Here is a 21,321-nt window from a genome sequence, read left to right on the forward strand (position 1 = left end):
CTGTCAATATTTGCAAAACCCTCAAAACATAATCATGAGCATGTCCTCTATATTTCACAAAACTTAAAATGAACTATTTAGCACTGTAACAAAAGCGTCACCGCGTCTGGATAACCTAGTGCTACGTGCGACCCTTAATGCCCCGACTGTTCTCCGACGCGGAACTCACAATGATGGTCATTAAACAGAATGTCGTCTGCGATGGAACACCTTCGTTCCCTCTTATATTGGAAGTCGCGCCTATTATGGCTCTGAAATCTCGCGCTTTGAACTCGAGTGAAATAAAAGATGTGTGACATTGGCTGAACGGTGTTGTGCCCATGGCGGCGAAAACACAAAAATGAAAAAAGGAGTAAAGAAGATTTTATTGCGCTTAATCCAGTCGTAGATCAATCAATAAACTTGGCACAATTTGAGTAAAGTATCTGTTGACTCATACTGTATCTAACTATTGTAAATCTAAGCTGGAAATCTAAATCATATCTGAACAAGGCGCTGACGACCCGTAAAAGAGTTTAGCGTCAGATCTTTACTTAAAAAAAAGCTGGTTACATAGACAATGTTTTATTGAAAGTTGAAACTAAGAGAATGAGTAGGTATCAAAAACCCAATGCATCAAAACTTTGCATCTCAAAGTATTGCATCTTTCTATAAATCCCCTCAACATAAAATACCGGAGCGTCATCTTTGTCTCATTGAGTATTGGCATTAAAATCTCTCCCTCCAAAGCGGTGTTTTATTGGAGCCGATCTCGTATAGCTTTCAGCCGTCGATTTACCCGGCATAAGCGGTATAAATAAGTATTATCTTTCCTACAATTATCTCGTTGTTTATGAGCGGAAAGTGTCGAGGTCCGGGTAACTCGGGCTGACAGCGGCCTGGAGGGTGCTTAGTTTATTATTTTAATCTGCGACGATGGTGCATCTCAAAGAGCATAGCTGAGCGCCCCAAGTGGGGATTGAAATAAATTACGTCGTAAGTGTGAAAAATGAGGGTGAATATAATTGCATGTATAAGTATATGGATCCGCCTATTTATGTAGGTAACGCATATTAGTTGTTAAAGACAGTTTCAGAAAAAAATGATACCATAATTGGATGGAATGTATTGAAATGGGATGTGACGGCTTAGTAAAAAGTTAAATAGGTTATTCAAAAACTATTTTCTAATTGTGTAGTTCCAGAACAAGGGTGTTTTTTATTTTATAAAAGAAATAAATTACAGATGTAATCGCGTCATTTAATCATGAGAGTCAAATTAATGTTACTACATCGGTACACTTTGGGCATAACGATTAGAATTCGTTGCAATAATACATTGAGTTGTAATATTGTATAATCTTCAATGCAATGATAGGCGTTAAGCTTTGGGAACAAGAGGATACAGTTCGTTGCAATAGTAGGGGATAAGCTTTGGGGACAAGAGGTTAAGGTTCATAGCAATATAGGCGTTAAGTATCAAAAGATTGGGAACCAGTCTTCTACACTATGGGCTGGAACAACATATAACAGCTAATTATACGACGAGTTATGAGTTCCAACGGCATAATACCGCGCGTTCAGTTTGCGTATTAATGAAACAAATTAGCAATTAAATTAGGATTCCGCTTTGTAAGTGAAATAAAATTATAATGATGGCAGTGTTTACTCTCAACAGATTTTAAGCTGTTGAGAAATCGGCTAAATAGGTCAGAGTTTGCGGGTTCGATTACCGCACATTACAAACCTCTGTATGAATAATTTTATTTGTACTGGGCTAGGTATTTTATGCCCAGCCAAAAATAAAAGTTTCGTTCGTTCGTTTTCAGCCAATTTTATAAAGGATATTTTATAGTGTGTTATTTGTTTAGTTTGGGATCAAACAGCAAGCTAGTAGCAATAACACTGTTCAAACTAGTAACAATCAAAGTAAAAATCAAATGATAATCGACACTATAATTATTGTTGTTTATAAAGTTATATGTCGTTGGTGTATCTTTTTAAATAAATAAATAAATAAAATGATGTCTAAAGTTAGTATAAATAGGCCTATTTATCATAACGAAATCTTTCATTTGGCATCAGCTGATCTACTTATCTATATTTTCTACTACAAAATACCACCCATTTATACCTACATACCTAAGAGTAATATGATATGCTGTCGTCTGTACATAACGAAGCCACTATTACTATACATTATCTGTCATCAGTACATACTGTTAATTCACTACCACGGCGCTATGAAATGATTGATTTGATTGACCAACAGGCACTGGCCAAGCAAATAGACCGGTTGGTCGATTTATGGGCCGACCGGTCGACTGATAGTTCGACCGGTCGGGTCTCCGTAACCGACGTTGTCGATAAATAAGTACTACGTAGACGACACTCAACTCGACGGTGCTCTAGTCGAGACGCTTCTAGCGCCGTTTTATCTTTTTGCATTCTATGGAACTGCATTTAACGGGGAATTAAAATGATAAGATAAATTTACTGCAACTGTGGTGGAAATAGTTTGAAGTAGAATTAAATACAGCGCGACGAGTGTCCAATGTCTTCTGAAGAGAACCCATTGAACGAGATAAAAGCGTTTATAGAAAAAAACATAAACCTCTTTCTGGCGTAGTCGGTTAAATATAAAATTAATCCTTTTTTACGCTGATAACAATTTTAAGTGATCATAGAGATTATTCATTCGAGAAATAATACGCGATTTAAATACTTTAAAATCAATCATTACCACAGTGAAAAACGTAATATCATTATCGCTTGTATCCTTGTTGCCTAACTTTAAGAAAGTATTTTTGATAAAAGCAGGTAAAATCTTGAGGCAAGGTTGAAACCTGTTTCAAAGAAACCATATAATGAAAATTTTATTGAAATACCACGATATATTAGCAAAGTGCTATGTAAAGAGGGAAAGACACAGACGTCAGAGTGAAGTCCTTATTTGCTGGCAATATTGTGAAACTCGGGCTGCTTGAGACGAGAAGGGAACTTAATTACCCTTTGAGAAAGGTAACACCTAGTGACAAAGTTTTGGAAATGACTTGAAATTGATTGCAGGCATATTAGCAAGGTATTACGAATAAGTGATGGACGCCGTAGGTTGATAACTAAATACGGTAGGTACTTATACTTAAACGAAGCGTAATACATCTAAGTGATCTTGGAAGAAGCATAATATTGCGTGATATAGCGAGCTAAATTGGACGTTAATATTTTTTTATATCTAGTTTTAACCGATTAGAACATGAAACCTTACACTTCCCAGCATCATAATGAAAATCTGTACACAATTTAATATCCATTTAATAACATATAGAGATAAAAATCCTTTCTCTAAAGTTTCATTATTCTTGCAGAGTACCTACTAGCTACTAAGTCCCTTGAATATGCTGAGAATAAGCACGATTCCCTAGAGATGCGTGCGCGATCATCTTTAGACGTCTAAATCTACGCGAGCGGAGCTGCAGGCTTAGCTTGTTTTAAATAAGACTGAAGCTAATGCTCCGCATATCATGGAACTCATATAAATCCGTACTTTCGTACTAATATTATATAGGCAAAAGTAACTTGTCTGTCTGTCACCTTTTCAAGCTTTAATCACTAAACCGATTTGGGTGTTTGATAAGACTACGAATAGAAAAAATAGGATTGTTTTATCCCGAATTTTAATGGGAAACATAGGTACGATATGGTCTTCCCACTCTGCTCCCATGGGCAAAGTTGCAGGCAAACGCTAGTCTAAGTAATATCACGTCAAGCAAACGCTGGTTGTATCTAGATAATCTTGATTTTGACATATTCTTTACGAGAACAGCCAAAGCGACTCCTTTATATCAGATACGAGTATTACGTAGGTATTAATTTAACGCCATACACAAACAATTCATTTTTCACAAAAGAAAATATGGTACTCTATGAGAAATGGGTTCTGCTTTAAAAATAAGCTGTACTAAGTTTATGAGTTCAACGACGTTTTTGAAAAAGGAATAAAAAATAAGACACTGGCAACTTAATGAAAAAAAAAACAAAAGGCCGCTGTAGAAAAAAAATGGCAGCTTTGATGGCATCTAAACAGTTTTTTTTTGGCGGGAAATATTTTAAAAAAATCTGGAGTGGACAGCATGATGATGACTGACAAAACAAATGACAATTGATGAGTTTTTTTATGAGTTTTATTAGGTTTGAAGACAAAAATAATTTTAATATTTAACTGTGGTTTAGTTACTGAAATGGTGCGACGGATTATAAATATTTTGTATTCAAAACAGAATTTATTGATGCAGAATTTATCGGCCCTCGTAACTAGGAGCAAAGTCAATGGAAAATAATAGGAGGCAATTTTTCAGTTCATGAATAGTCAATGTGTATTGCGGTTTATATTGATTTATATTAAATGGCATGAATAGAGATTAAATACGACCCGATTTCACGCTTTTTGTGTGTAAACTATCGTTTTACTGTTGGTTTAATCCTCAATGACATACATTAACGAGTACCTAGGCACATACCTAAGGCGAACACAATTTAATGCCATGAGGCAATCTCTCCCTCTGCCATTTAATCTTTGAGCTAAGCAGAAGAAATTCGCCTGGCGGAGCTCTTAGGAAAGATAACATATTATAAATAATAAACTATTTCAATATACCTACACAATAAAGAAACACATAATATAGAGATGACAATGTTGAAATTGAGGTGAAGTTAGAAGACTGTAAGTTAAATGCTTTACATTATTGCCCAAAACAACACATCATGTGTAGGTACGTAACTATATCAGCTACTTATGACTATTAGAGAATAATATAGCTGTATCTATATATAGCTATTCTCGAAATGTCTATCAGGCTTTAGCAACAATACCGATATCAGAAACAGCAATTGGACAAGTCGTGCGACAGATCCAGTTCAATACCCAATAAATAGATCCCGGTAACGTTCGAGAAATGCTATTAATATCCAACAAGACTATTCAAGAGGCAAGAATCAAAGCCCTTGTTTCGATACTGCGAATCAAGCGATCGAAACATTTATGGACTATATTGCAGATACTACAACTGGAAGTTATTTGCAATAGCAGGGTTTGACAAACACAAGTAGTCAAGATACTTCGTAAATAAATTTGTAAAACTATGTTGTTAAGCAGGTAATCAATTTTAAACTTCATACGTTTTAGTTTAAGGTGAAAAATCGATGGAGGGGCATTTCATGGTGGTAGGTTACTTTTCATGTGATGTTTTTGACGAGTATCGTAAGGTATTAGGTATGTATTATTGTTTTTCAATAATAAATTAAGCTTCTAGTTAAACTCCCGAAATTCATGAATTTAATTCTTTTCTGGGAAGACTCCAAGTTTCTGCTCTTAAGAAAAATATCCTGATCTAAGTAACACTATTGCTTTCAAGGCTCTAAAGTAATGTCACGTCATCAAAATAGTTTTAACAAACTTTAAAAAAAAAACACAGTGCAGCATGTGAAACCGTAGCTGCATTGATTAGTGCTTTCGTTTTCAAACCCGACCAGCGTAACCATTATGCGGTTTTTCCCCTCCAATTGGCGCAACATAACCGCTGCAAGCCAGCTCCATTGCTAATATCCAATATCCTTTATCTTAAATCAAACTTAGAAAACTACACTACTACAAATCGAGAAAATCTACTGTAAAAGAAAATATCAAAAGGACTCACCTATCGTCGTGAGCGCCAACGTGCACCAATAATAGCTCTGTAGATACTGTTTCACAACGTCCGCGGTTTCAGTGTCATGATACACCCAGTTTTTACTACCGAACCCATTGTTTTTATATATTATATGGTACAAGCACCCGTTCCAATGGAATATCACTAATAAATAATGAATTAAACTGGTTGATCTAAACAAGTTTGGGTAGTTCGTGTGTCGTTCCGTGCGGTCCATGAATGCCCAGAAGCGGTAGATTTTGACGAGACGAAAGGAGCGTAGTATGGAGTTGAACCCGATGGAGAGGTAGAGGAAGTCCAGTGGCAGGAGACACAAGCAGTCGATGTAGAAGGTCGTGGAGTTCATATAGTGCGCCCGGAGCTTGGCCGCGTCCGTTTGTAGGACGCCGTCCTCGAGGTATCCCGTTCGGAAGTGGAACAAGATGTCCGCCAGATAGAGGAAATCCGAGAAGTAGTCCAGACAGAACCACACTATTAGCGTCTCGCCTGAAACAATGGAAATACGGTTTGTTAGAAAATTCACTGAAATAAACTTTAAGTTTTGTGTGCGGGTAAACGTAAGCCTGGATTTTATTTTGCAATGTGACTTGGCTGAAAATACGTAGCGATTTGAATCTTTCGGTTAAAAATGTAAACTAAACTGTATTGCATTGCTTTCTTGGGCCTTAAAAGTAAGTATGTTATATTAAAACAATAAAACACACATATTATTATAGCAATCTATTCTAAACGAATAAAATGTAAACTGAATAAGTTGTAGGTTCCTTCACCTATGAAATTTCCAAAACACCTAATATACCTATTTATTAAATACGTTGTAAATTTCAATAGGTACCACGCCATCTAAAATACGCACTAAAGCTTCAAACTAAAACACCGAATCACACAAAACATTTGCTAATTAATTCCACGAACGGCAAACAAAACCACACGAATCTATTGCAGACACGTCACAGGTAGTAGTTTCCCAATTAATTAATACACGGTGTAAATGAATTAATGTTTCACTTTGATCAAAAGTTTTTCAGTTAACTCCCAAGAATTATGATCAATTTGAACGCAAAATGGGAACTTGAAAGCGAACGAGATTGCGTCAGAGGAGCTCGCAGCTGGGTGGGTGAGACAATGGGAAAAGCCCTTATCATTAATATCGTAAGATAAAGGCACAAGCCACAAGTTCACACGGAAATACTCTATTATACTAATCAATCACGCACTTACAATAAAAATAACTGAGGTTTTCATAAAAATAAATTTGGGATTTTTTTATTTGCTATTTATGGACTTTAGTACACAGACAAAATCGATTGTTATTTAAAATAGATAATGTAATAAAGATTTAATCTTAATTTTTAAAAGAGGTTGTAATAATTATTGGCTTTGAAGAATAAAATGTTGCGAACAGCATTTAAGGGCGAATATCAATTAAATCACTTTAAAAAGATATACTTTAAAACGAGAATATGTTAAATAAATACAAGTTTCATACTCATATATCAGAAATACGAGAATAGGTTCAGTGTAACTCTTTTCATTCATAATTTTGAGTTACCAATGGTTTACTAATAGAGAATACCGATTGGCATTAAGTCCACCATTTTTACAACCTAATTCGTGCAACAAAGTATAAAATATTTTTTTATAAAATCCAATTCAATCTTTTTCCAATAATAACTGGGCTGCAAACACTTAAAATTAGTGGCTCACTTATCAAAGTATAACATTGTCTATGAAGCTAGCCGTCTACCTCCGGGAAGCTATTTGGGTAAGTAATTTAATTCCCCCGGGAGTTCGAGGAACTATGCAGGAGTGCGCTAAGTCGGGTCTCGGACGCCGGATCCAACCGCCCATCTTAAATTGAGACGTCCGATGTCCTAAAGTGAAAAAATAATTTCAAACTGCGTTTGTGACGAAGATTTTTATTAGATTAGACTATTATACATAGAATTAGATTACGAAAATACCTCTGTTTTGTGTCATTGGTTTAGTTGTAAAGTGAATATTTATGACAATAATAGAAGATTGCTTGCTTGTTAATAAATGCGATTTTGCAGAAATGATGCTCGTGTCTTTTAAACTATGTAGAAAGTAAGAATACATATCACGTGTGTTTTATTCGGCTAATATTGGATGACGATATTATTCACTTTTACATTGTAACAAGTATTTTACACTTTGCAGCCAGACTATTATTTTGTCTGACAACAAAACTAAAAGCAATAGATAAATAAATAGGGTAAACACGGTAATCTTAGTATTAGATCATTTTATTTCTTATTAAGTTCACCGTGCTCTAGCCTCCAGATAGGGCAATAAACTCAAACTCTTCAATATCAGTACAATATTAAATCAAATCAAATCAATTCCCACTCCATGAATTAAAGTTCTCAACTAGTAGTGGGCGATATAAATCGATACTAAAAAAATATCGATATATTACGCGATAATATCGCTTCCATCCGATATTATCGAAACGTCTAGTATCGAATTGAATATCGATATATTTCATCCGATATACCAAAAATCGAATTGCTTATTCCTTTAAATAAATTGGTTCAACGAATTGGAAAACAAATAATACCAATGAAAGTCTTTCAGATGAGTTATCGCTTTATTTGAGGACTCCAGTAGTAGTAGTAGATTGACGAAAACCCATTAGAAGTGTGGGCAGACTATAAAATACAGTTCCCAACGTTATACAATGTGGCTTTTAAATATTTAACCATGGTGGCTAGCTCAGTTCCATCTGAACGACTTTTCTCAAAAGCCGCACAGGTTCTTACACAGCAGAGAAGCAGATTGCAAGCCCAAAGGGTCAATAAAATTTTGTTTTTGCAAAGCTTAGAGAAGAAATACTGGGATTTATAAATCTTTCACTTTTGGGTCGTATGGCCATTGATTTCATTTGCATGATATATAAATAAAGTTGATTTGTTCTAGATGTTGTGAGTGTTGTGACTCATATTAATAATATCAACCTTCCTACTACGATCTACTACTCTACTTACGATATTCAAAAATATCGATATACAGTGTGTCCGGGCATGTAGTGATCAAACTTTAACGGCGAAATCTAGGGACAATTTTATCGATAAAAATACTTCAAATTTGGGGCTTGACCCATTTATCGAAAAATTATAAGGATTTAAGTTTTTAATTTTTAGTTTTCACCTCTTCCTTCAAAAACAAGTGAAAGCGTGGGTAGCTTAACATTAATAAGCAAATGTTTTATATCATGCGATAGCCAATAAAATTATCTATTAGTAGAAGTAGAAAACAGACACAAGTTTCATACATTTTAAGGGAGTAAGAATGGATTTAATTAGAAAAAAACATGACTTTTTTCACTTCTTTTTCAGTTATTTTCCAACACAAGAAAAATCAGGTCGTTAAGGTATATTTTATTTGCATTGTATTATTAGTATTTGAGCTATTCTACAAAACGAATGTAAATTTATTAGTCTACGTCTATTGGTTTCGACGTAATTGTTGAACAAAGATACCCCTTCCCAGCGATTCCATAGCGCGGCTAGTATGTAGTCGGAATAGGTTGTGTGATTCTTTCAGGCAGTGCATTTTCGCATGTCGCGTGCGCTATGGAAACCGCTGGGAAGGGGTATCTTTGTTCAACAATTACGTCGAAATTAATAGACGTAGACTAATAAATTTACATTCGTTTTGTAGAATAGCTCAAATACTAATAATAAAATGCAAATAAAACATACTTTAACGACCTGGTTTTTCTTGTGTTGGGAAATAACTGAAAAAGATGTGAAAAAAATCGTGTTTATTTCTAATTAAATCCATTCTTACACCCTTAAAATGTATGATACTTGTATCTGTTTTCTACTTCTACTAATAGATAATTTTATTGGCTATCGCATGATATACAATTTTTGCTTATTAATGTTAAACTACCCACGCTATCACTTGTTTTTGAAGGAAGAGGTGAAAACTTAAAATTAAAAACTTAAATCCTTGTAAATATGCGACAAATAGGTCAAGCCCCAAATTTAAAGTATTTTCACCGATAAAATTGTAAATAGATTACGCCCTTAAAGTTTGATCACTACATGCCCGGACACACTGTATATGTTCGATATATCGCAAAGTATCGATAGAACATTACGATATATTATATCGAAAATAATATCGATATTTTTTTAACATGAACATCACTATTCTCAACTCTCCGATTCGAGGAAATATTCCGGGATATTTTTAACCCAATCAAAAGTATTGAATTGAGTTAACAGAAAAGTGTTGTAGGTAAAACGTGAAAATGAAACGGAGCGAATCGACGATATTGTGAAGAGCGCTCGATAAAACTGCTCGTTGATAGGCGAGCGCAATCAACTACTTTATCTCTGTACAAAACAAAGTCAAAATATAAAAGCCCGTGACAGACCGTTGCTGTCGCCTATCGAAAAGCTAGTGATGTGACTGCACAAAACACTCGCCAAATATTGTTCTTTTGTTGATAAATTGCACTTGTAACCACTGTTTAAGATGCAAGAGCGTTTAACTTGATGTAGGTACGTCATGCGTAGATATTTACACGACAATATCTTTATTAGTTACTCACTAATTGATATTTTTAATTAAAAGCGCGACATTTATTTCCTGTGTTTAATTCGTGAACTATATAATATCAAGAATTGAATGCTTATATTGAAAGAAGATTCGATATTTGTGTAACCTGACATAATAGTAGAATACAGATATTTTTGGAAGAGGAATAAATAATCGATAGTTTTTGGTTTTCCAGCAACGACTTCACTAGTCGACGCAGTTTAGTGGCACGAGTAATGCACATGCGGGCCGCTTTGAGTTGACTGACTTTGAAATACATTAGTGGGAAACAAAATACTGCAGTTGAATTTTAATGTTCCTAAGAGCTGGGAATTCATAGAGGATTTCTCAGAATTCATTTGACTTCGCTCATCCTCATGGATTATTATATTACTAAAAGCATGATAGTAGAAATGCGAAGGATCCGTAGATAGCTACATACTTAATGTGATTTTTGTAATTATGTCACTAAAGAAGCTGATGTAACTTAGAAAATTAACCCTAATATTTTAAATACTCGTACAACAGTTGATGAGTAAAAAAAATTATGCTAAATGCAGACAAGCTCTTGATGTAAATTAGTTAAACGAAGATAACATAAAATTGTATGCAATTAAAATTGAAATACTTATCAGCCATAACTAATTAACTAACTTCAGATCATTCGTTCATCTGAACTTAACCATGCAAAACACAGACAAAAAATAACAAATAACCCTCCTTCTGGCGCAGTCGGGTAAATACACTCACCATTGATCTCTTGGAAGGCGAACCTATACACGATGACCCAGAGGTTGTAGAGGAAGGCTAGCGACACGACCATCGACCAGTAATAGCAGAGCCGACCCGCTGGGTCGAACACGAACGACCAGTGCGGGCCGGAGCGCAGCCGACCGCTCGCGTATGTCGACCGCCGTCGGAGACCGCCTCTGCTGCCACTGGAACAGAAATACAGGGTAAGTTTCTTATACTTAGTATACGGGAGAAGAATCGAGAATAGCAATATAGTAGATTAATATTCTTGCATTGTATATTTAAACGTGGACCGCCATCGAAGACCGTCTTTGCTGCCACTAAACACGAATTACAGGGTCAATTTCTCATTTAGTACACAAGAGAAGAATGGATTAGAAAATAAATATTCTTGGTAAAATAGAGCGGTGCTCCTGCAGTGGAGATATAATAAATTATGAACTGATGATGATGACGATCTATACATTTTTTCACAGCTCCATCTAGACTCGAAACAATCAAAGCTATTATTCCTATGCACACCACACAATAGATAAAAATAATAAAACACTTTTCAAATAGACAAGTTTAGGTATGTAACATATCTTGGAGTAAATTTTGATCTTAAAAAACATACCTACCTAAATGCCTATGTTTTTATATTAAGTATTATGTACTGAAAACTTCTTTCATATTAGAAAGATATTTCAAATTGCATAACCATGCCTACTTTATTTTTACGACACGTGATAAAAAACAGTTGAACTACACTATGATAGGTAGGTTAATAGAAATAGCAAGTAACAACATAACGTAGCAAACTAAGCAAATATTTCAGAGTATTATTAGACATTAATAGTCTATTTTCAAACTAATATTGAATTGCCTGACACCCACGCTCAGTCTTCAGTATGGGTACTTTCCCGTTTACCGTATTTACCTATTTATTCATATTACGAGTATGTATTCGCACTAATATTCTACGAATTTAGACCAAACGAGTGAGTTTAATGCCTTAGAAATAATAATTAAAAAATGCTTTCTTTGTGTAAATAACTCATGCTTGTGTATATTTTATGAACATTTGCTGGTATTGATTCTTTGTCTAAGTACACTAGTCTAATTAAAATTTTAAGATATGATCACTATCGTGTACCTACCCTACATTTCTGCAAAATATCATCAATAAGACACTTTTTTTACATAGTCAAGTCCACACCGCACGTCACTGTAAATAATGACAGAAAAGAGAAGCTTACAGAAAAATTACTAAAATATCGTCTACTAAATATAAGTCCGCTTAGTCCTCTAACTTTAGATACGTTCTTGTGAGTACAGCCTAATACAAATACTAACGTAATACTAGAGTAAACATTCTAATTAAATACCACACTAGTAGAGGACTTATACTCACTAAATTAGTTAAATATACATAGGTAACCAGTGAGGAAATAATGATAATCAAATAATTAAGTGTATATCTAGTAACAGCTTTAAATTGTTTACCATCTTGTAAAAGAGTAGTTCAAGTTGTTTAGTTTATAAACGGGTGCGTGACAGTTTATATAAGTTTATATGATATAAATTCATTTCAATAACGTTCATATTGTATAATAAACGTATGTTATAATAACACTTGATATAATTTTTTTACATATAATGTTTACTTCATATAATAAATCATTTCTAATAATGTCATTTCAGATACCAATCACAACGCATAAAGACATTTGATATAAACCTTACTTAATCTAAGACTCATTTGATGTAATTTTGTTTAATATAAATAATATTTCACATAACCATTACTTGTAATAAATATTATTTGTTATAACGACGATATTTGATATAATTTCTGATAGATATAACTTTTAGTATGTTCTTCTTTAGCTTGACTTATAAATGACTTTAGTGACAAAAACGAATCGCCGTAAAACCGAATCCACGTAGTCTTGTCTGCCCTACCCCTAGAGTGTAATTTAGAAGCGCGTAGGCACGGAGGGGCGAGGCGGCCCGCGGGCTGAGGAGCAGGTGGCTGGAAGCGAGGCGCCGCGGCTGAGGCTGGCCGGCGAAGCCGGCCAGCAAGCCGAAGACGCGGTGTCGAGCGAAAGCCATCTGCGACGATTAGCACGCGAGGGACCGCCAGAGCCCCGCAGTGCCGGAGCCGTGACAGAAGTCTCAAGTTTTTAGTCAAATTTGCATGCTGCATGCCTGCATGCCTGCTTGCTTGCTTGCTGGCTTGCTTGCCTGCTTGCTTGCCTGCTTGCTAGCTTGCTTGCTAGCTTGCTTGCCTGCTTGCTTGCCTGCATGCTAGCTTGCTTGCTTGCTCGTTTGCTAGCTTGCTTGTTTGCTTGCTGCATGCAATGCTTATTTTAACAAATGAACTTTATATACAATTATTATTGTTATATGATTTAAGTTTTATAGGAAAAGAATTTTATCTCATTTGATTGTTCGACATTTTATTTTTATATGATTTGAATGTTATTTGTTTTAAATAGTATACATTGTAAGTTTTATAGAAAATATTCATTATATCAAACCATTTTATATCAGTTAATAGTTATTTGTCTTAAAATTATTCGTTTTAAAATTATATTATTCGTTTATTATAGTAAATAATTATTATATTAAATGATTTTATATAATTTGATGTTATATCCTCTAAGTATTATATGATATGTAGTTATATCATACATTACACACCCTTTATAAACATTAAAGTATTTTTTTTTATAAAACAACATTTTACGTCATGTATTTAAACTATTTTTATTCTACTCCAGCAACTTTTATGAAATATACAGTCGATCACACACCAGACAAAACATTTTTGTTCCAAAACACCTTCTATTACAACCACATATTAGAATGACAGAGCTTTTCTCTCAAGTTGAAGCGAAGTATTATCATGCTTTTAAGAAGCAAGACACCATTAAAATCAATTTACCAAATCAAACCGCTCAAATTGTTTATCGATTCAAAATCCACACTCAGGTGCCGCCTAAAGCATTGAGTAGGCACATTAGTTGAAACCACTCACAGCGCCTCCTGGCGGGTTAATACCTAAGCTAACAACATTTCCTGCGTTTACACAACACGAGTATGTACATAAGGACGGCGTGTTCCCACTTTCCCAATAACGGTCCAGGAAAATACCGGCAGATTGTACGACAAAGATCAAGTGGAGTAATTAGTTCTTAATTTCATGAGAACAGGCTAGCTTTTTACATAATAGGAACTCCAAATTGATGATTTGAAATAATATGAACTTGCCTAATCATTCAAGTTCACACTAAAGGCCTTTGTCTGGTAGTGGACGAAATTAGGTTGAAACGAAGAACCAAGAGAATATCTAAGCCTGTGAGCATTTTGGAAAGACACACTCCGATTATCTGATGCACGCAACTGTAGTGTTTGCGAGAAATAATATGACTACTACCTAATCAATTTCATACAACTCCTTTTTTAATTTAATCATAATTTATCGTTCAACACCGCACAAAATCATATCCTACTATAATAATATAAATGCGAAAGTTTGGATGTCTGGATGTTTGACGTGAAAGAGTAACTCTTTCACGCAAAAACTACTGAAAGGATTTTGATGAAACGTTACAGTATTATAGTTTATAACCCAGAATAACATATAGGCTATAATTTATGACGATCTGTGACAAACTAAACACGCGTATACAAAAGCTAGTACACCATAATCAGAGAGTTCCAAAGTTCAATTAAAACTCAAACGAGCCAGCCGATTTTTTATCGTCAAAACGAGCAAATGGAAACGTTTTTCTACGGCTGGATACCCAGCAATAGATAGACATGAGATATGTAGGCTAGTGTTTGCTCTAGTTGATTGTTTAGACTTAACTCTGTTCGAGGTTGCCTCGCTTCTGATGGTTACCGCACACCGCATAGCAAATTAATCTTAACTGCGAAAACCAAATTGCATTTGAAGACTTGATAAACACGGTACTTTATATACAGGGTGGAATTTTGTAGTGCCACCTGGAGGGAAAGTAATCTTAATACTGTAGAAAGAAAACATTCCTTTATTTTTTTAAAGATATAGAACTGCATGCAAAGATCTTTAAAAATTAGCTTACCAAATAAAATCTGTGAAAAATTACATCTTGTATTTTTATTGCATCGATCGTTAGTTTTATGTAGGATAAAATCTCTCTAATAAACTTGACAAATCAAATAAAATGAAAACCATGAAATCTCAAATTATTTTAATATTTTGGTATGGTGGTGAACTTTCGAAAAAAAATTGTGAATCATTGAATGCAATATATTGTTTTAAACTTTCATGGTCCCTATTATAATTATGCCGTGACCATGGCGCTTTCAACAGTGCCGAAATATCGGAAACTCAAAATTAAGGTACATGGTAGCAATCCCGTCAGTAATAATAATTATCATTGAATGCATTTCTCTTTCTTTTCATAAATAAAGTAATGTTTTCTTTGATAAACATTTTCTATCTACATTATTATTATTACATTATTACTTTCCCTCCAGGTGGCATTACAAAATTCCACCCTGTATAACGGACTACTGAATAACGAGATTAAATCTATTAGGTGAGAAAGCTGTAAAATGTGATGTTATCTGAAAATTTCAAGCTTGAATATTCAAGCAACGCTGAAAGAAAAAGAATTTAAATTTTAATATTATGCTCTTTCACACTGCAGAAACTTTACTACGATGCGTACTAATCTGCTACGAACCGTTACGCCCGCTACGAGTTTCGCTACGGCGTAGCAAATGTAGCGAGCTCATTGCCGTAGCTGAGGTTAGTTTTAAGCTCAAAGGCAACTTCTAAAAACGGAATCTATTCGGCAGGAATGTATCTAATTAAGAAGCCACGAAGTTTCTCTTTGAAACGCGTTGACTTCTTAGAAGGGAAATGGAGTAGTGGTATGCGCATTTTCAGCAAGAAAATCTTTATGAATAAAAAGGATAGTAAGAAGATTTTAGTTTGGAGAATAAGTATTTTAATTAAATATGAAAAGTTACATGTAAAAAAATGTGTGCATCAAACTTTTGCATACGTTTAAGGACCAATGAAAGTGGTTTTTTGATTTGTATTTCAAATAGTGTATTGTTTGTTTTTAGTAAGTATACACTTTTGTATACTCTATCAATTGAGTAACTTCTCCCAACATCACAAGCTTATAATATACATTATTTCAAAGCAAACAAAGCATGCATCTGGACAGCATCAAATTAACCCAGACAATGTGTACCATATGCAGTACATATTCATGTTGCGTATGTCAAAGATAATGAATCTGGTATTGGCACCGGTTTGCGGTGGCCCGACAATGGGCGATTAAGGTGCGGTGCATAACACGTTCACGAACCGTTATGCGCTTAAGAAATGTGTGTGACCAGTTTATGTATGGAATTACCTCTTGTTTTAGCAATAATCTGTTAGATGCAGACACGCGAATGATAAACACATTATACACGTTGCCTGTACTAACTATAAATATTATTAGTTTAACTTTAAATGATGCAAAATAATACAGACTTCCAATAATTCATTAGTAAGATCTCAGTCTCAAATGGCTACAATTTATTTGTACAGTATTATAATGTTGAATCTAACACTATCAGTATTATGTACTAGTACTAATAACTACTTTTAGGTTCAAGTCACTCAATTTTCAACACATAAGCACCACAATCAGTTTCAGATTTAGGTAGCATTAAAAGATTGTATCAACATGCTATACATGTAGGTAATTTACTCTTGTATATTGCGTGTTTTTGGTAACATAAACAACCAAAATATTACGTAGATACAGAAGTTAAGTTATACAATAGTGGCTTAACTATCTCATAACTGATAAGCTACGTGTTTGCGCTGCCCCTAATAAATTAGAGGTGGCCAATATCTGTCGATAATTGGTTACAATTAGAGATGGGACGCCTCGTGATTGGTCGACTAACCAACTAAATAAATATACGAGCTGGCCGATTTCTATCGTTGAAGTGATGGGGAAGTTACACAAACGTTACAAGCTGGTGGTGGAAATGAATTACATCAGATCGTAAATCTGAATTTATTCGATGTGTTATGTGAATTAGTTCGATTCTAATTAATTCCTAAATGACATTTACGGAAATAAATATTAAATACCTATTACGACGCCAGAACTCTCTGGGTATAACTATCAATATTAATTTGAAATTAAACACTCCATGATTCTCACTGGCAATGAAGCTGACAACACCAATACTCTCCCAATTTACACTGTTTGCAGATAGGTACAAGTAGGTACCTACAGTCGATCAAGAATGCCAAATATACGTCGACTACAAAAGTAGTCGATGACTAATCGTTACATCACTGGTACTACGTCTGCAGATACGCAAGTAACTTATATTAACTGGATCGTGCGCAATTATAACTGTCGCTTATGAGGTGGACCCTGGGGTTATCATAACCAATATCATTGTAATAGGAAAATAAATCGTGTTTTTCGTACCAACTCGAGCGAATCTTGAGTTAAATGAAGCTGAAGTATTTATCAGACTCAGTATTTTATTATACTAATTTAGAAAGAACGAAGATTTGATTGTTTGCTTGTTGCATTGAATACCTAGGCTCCAAAATTACGGGACTATTTTGAAAAAATATTTAACCATAAATTATTTGTAATAAAGATTGGCAGTACGAAATTCGTCGGGTCGGTTAGTGCATGATATTTCTAGCTTAATATTTAAGTAAAGAATATAATATATTACATTTTATGCAAACAATTAAACGTGTAATTTAATGTAATATCAGATGATCATTCTAGTAAGTTTTCTATTATTTTTATTTTAATGATCAAAATAACATTAAATTTCAGACTTGCAGCAAATTCTACAAGCGAATTACAACGTTATATTTTTTTTATCCACAACGAAGAATCTCTTGGCCTGTATCTCATCTGATGGTAAGTGATGATCAAGCCGAAGGTGGAAGCGAGCTTCACCCGGAATCCTCAACCACGGAAGAACTGGCTATCTTACCTCTAACTGCCGGAACACAACAATGCTGTTAACATTGTTGTTATGGCGACATACCTAACAAGTAACAGCATATTCCAATACCTAACAAGCGTCATCGTGTTAATTTGGCATGAACTATACAGGTTTACGATACTGTGGCCGTGCAAGTTGTGCAGGTGTTGGCAGGTTTGACACTATTAGTTGTGCAGCTCAACAATAATGTTAATACCGGCTATAACTCCCAAGGCTAACTAACCTCAGAACTCTGAGCTATATCGACTCACAGATTATGATAGCGAACACAGATTAGAGAATATCATGAGGCTATTTAGACACCTAGTTAAGCTTGTGGTGCCTAAGGCGATAGAGAAGGCACCTAGGAAATAGATGTGTCAAACTCAGTTTGTGTAAAGAGCTGTCAGTTACACATAAGAGCATAAATGCCCATTATTCAGCTCAGTAATTGTGTTAGTGGTAATACTAGTGCACTGTGTAGTAAACATGTTTTGCCAGCAGACAGGAGCACTTCTTCGCTAGCTCTCAGCGATAGCCTAACGCAGCTGCTTATGTACACAACATCTGTCACGGTACCGCTCCAGCCTGCAGAGATGATTGTCAAAATGGTGTGTCCCTACCTTATAACCCAATGCGATACCTTACGTGCAGAATAGTATGCTGTATACCTGTCAGTGCCGTTGCAATGCGGAGGAGCGAGGTGGTTGTGTGAGTGGTGCGGCGCCGGCGTTGCGGGCGCGTGCGGCGTGTGCGGCGTACTTCGCCAGCCGGCGAGGAGTGGCGCGTTGTAGCTAGCTCCCAGCGGTAGCCTAACCCTGTATCTCATGTGTACTATAATGTGTCATACCTGTCAGTGCCGTTGCAATGCGGAGGAGCGAGGTGGTTGTGAGAGTGGTGCGGCGCCGGCATGGCGTCCCTCCTCGGCGTACTTAGCCTGCCACCGAGGAGAGGCGCCTTGTAACTAGCTCCCAGCGGTAGCCTAACTCTGTATCTCACGTATACTATAGTATCTATTACCTGTCAGTGCCGTTGCAATGCGGAGGAGCGAGGTGGTTGTGAGAGTGGTGCGGCGCCGGCATGGCGTCCCTCCTCGGCGTACTTAGCCTGCCACCGAGGAGAGGCGCCTTGTAACTAGCTCCCAGCGGTAGCCTAACTCTGTATCTCACGTATACTATAGTATCTATTACCTGTCAGTGCCGTTGCAATGCGGAGGAGCGAGGTGGTTGTGAGAGTGGTGCGGCGCCGGCATGGCGTCCCTCCTCGGCGTACTTAGCCTGCCACCGAGGAGAGGCGCCTTGTAACTAGCTCCCAGCGGTAGCCTAACTCTGTATCTCACGTATACTATAGTATCTATTACCTGTCAGTGCCGTTGCAATGCGGAGGAGCGAGGTGGTTGTGAGAGTGGTGCGGCGCCGGCATGGCGTCCCTCCTCGGCGTACTTAGCCTGCCACCGAGGAGAGGCGCCTTGTAACTAGCTCCCAGCGGTAGCCTAACTCTGTATCTCACGTATACTATAGTATCTATTACCTGTCAGTGCCGTTGCAATGCGGAGGAGCGAGGTGGTTGTGTGAGTGGTGCGGCGCCGGCGTTGCGGGCGCGTGCGGCGTGTGCGGCGTACTTCGCCAGCCGGCGAGGAGGGGCGCCTCGCCGCTAGCACCCAGCAGTTTTAATCTGGAGACAAAAGTAATAATTAAAAAATATACAGGTGGAAAGGGCTGTGACCAAGGCTGCTATCAGAACTAACAACTGTTAGACAAGAAGAGTTACCGAGTAGCAACGAAAAAAATACGCCGATGAGTCCGATGACCAAGTGAGAGTAGAGGGAAGCTTCCTTATGCAAACAACCCAGAACCACTCGCTTTCGCATTCTAAAGGGTAAATCTACGGAATTGTAAAAATTTGCATGATATAAGAGGCTTGAACTGTTCATTACACAAAAAAAATTTGGTTTTATTTTATTTTATTTATTTATTAGGTATATACTACAGTTGACAATCGAGTTTTGTTAGTAGATACTTAAGTACACATGGTTTAATAAATAAGTGTTGTGACACGTAATTGGTTCATTTTTTTTATTATTTGTTTCTAAATTTATCTGGAAGAGATCGCTTCATAGCGATAAGACCGCCTAGTTGTATCTTGTGTGTTCCTTTTCTTTCTGTTCTGTTCTTTGGTGTGCAATAAAGAGTATTTATTATTATTATTAAATACCTAATTACTGAAACCCCTAATTAAATACTGTCACCATGTTTATAAATTTAAATAACTGTATCAAACAGTTGTAAAGTAAACAACCAAAGTTTTCTTAGTTCCCAATTTGTGTTAACATATTCACGTTCGAAACCAACTCAAATAACGTGCTAGACAAACTTCAACTCGTGTATTCATAGGCATACTCGTATCAACCTATCATTTTCAGTATATTTAATAGATGGATTCCATCCCAGCAAGCAGTGGAACATTGAGCTCGTATCCCTTGGGGCGAAGTTACGTATATAGCTCATGTAGAAACGTTAATACATTACAGTCATACCTACCTACACCTAAGTTGAAAAACAGCCTGCAATTGAATTCGCTGCTGCTGCTGTCTTTCCTGAAAACATAATCCAGGCATTTTCAAAGCGAGAGTGAATAGGTATTTACAGGACAGATATGTACCATCTAGACTGCGTCTTACTTAACACCAAGTACGATTGCGGTCAAATACCTGCCTTGTCTTGCATTAAAAAAACTCTTTTACTCATACTGATAGATCAAAGTATTTCAATTTCGTCTCGTAACAAAATAGAATAATAGACTTATTTAGTCATTTTACGACATACTGTAGGCAATTGTGAAAACAAATTGTATTACATTATCTACAGTCAAAGGTTACAAATCGTTAACTAGTAAGTAAGTATCCACAATCACGGCTGGTCAGCACTAAATAGTTTCACAAAGTAACAAACACTGAGGCTGATTTGCACCATCTAATTTTAACTTTGACATACATTGATGAATGAAACAATGCGAGTTGGCGTTCCTATATTAGATATGACCATGTATGTTAACAATAGGCAGGATCTATATACAGGGTGTTTCTTGTAAGGTGTCAAGCCGAAGGCAGGTGATAGGTGAGGACTAGACCTATCGATTTCACCCCCATGTATGTTCTACTTGAATTGCAAACATTAGTTAGTCCTAAGAAAGTCAAAAACATGTAACGGAATCTCCAACTTGCCACTTGAGTGGAGCGATTACAGAAAATAATGGCCTATTAAGTACATATTTTTTTGTGTTATTATGAAAGTTCCGAAAACTGC

The 21,321-nt window shown here is 36.0% G+C and overlaps 1 protein-coding gene across 1 annotated transcript in view; it reads right to left on the reverse strand.

The window, feature by feature from the left end:
• LOC135077716 (cyclic nucleotide-gated channel rod photoreceptor subunit alpha) overlaps nucleotides 1-21,321 on the reverse strand; it is a 63,454-nt gene that overhangs the window by 32,682 nt on the left and 9,451 nt on the right. Inside the window, exons 2-7 of the mRNA XM_063972289.1 lie at nucleotides 19,547-19,690; nucleotides 19,377-19,463; nucleotides 19,037-19,174; nucleotides 18,688-18,828; nucleotides 11,009-11,196; nucleotides 5,675-6,172 (exon numbers count right to left, since the gene is read on the reverse strand). Coding sequence (XP_063828359.1) covers nucleotides 5,675-6,172; nucleotides 11,009-11,196; nucleotides 18,688-18,828; nucleotides 19,037-19,174; nucleotides 19,377-19,463; nucleotides 19,547-19,690 — 1,196 coding nt within the window. The remainder of the gene's footprint in view (nucleotides 1-5,674; nucleotides 6,173-11,008; nucleotides 11,197-18,687; nucleotides 18,829-19,036; nucleotides 19,175-19,376; nucleotides 19,464-19,546; nucleotides 19,691-21,321) is intronic.

The sequence above is a fragment of the Ostrinia nubilalis genome, chromosome 2, assembly GCF_963855985.1.
Source record: "Ostrinia nubilalis chromosome 2, ilOstNubi1.1, whole genome shotgun sequence".
NCBI classification, from domain to species: Eukaryota; Metazoa; Arthropoda; class Insecta; order Lepidoptera; family Crambidae; genus Ostrinia; species Ostrinia nubilalis.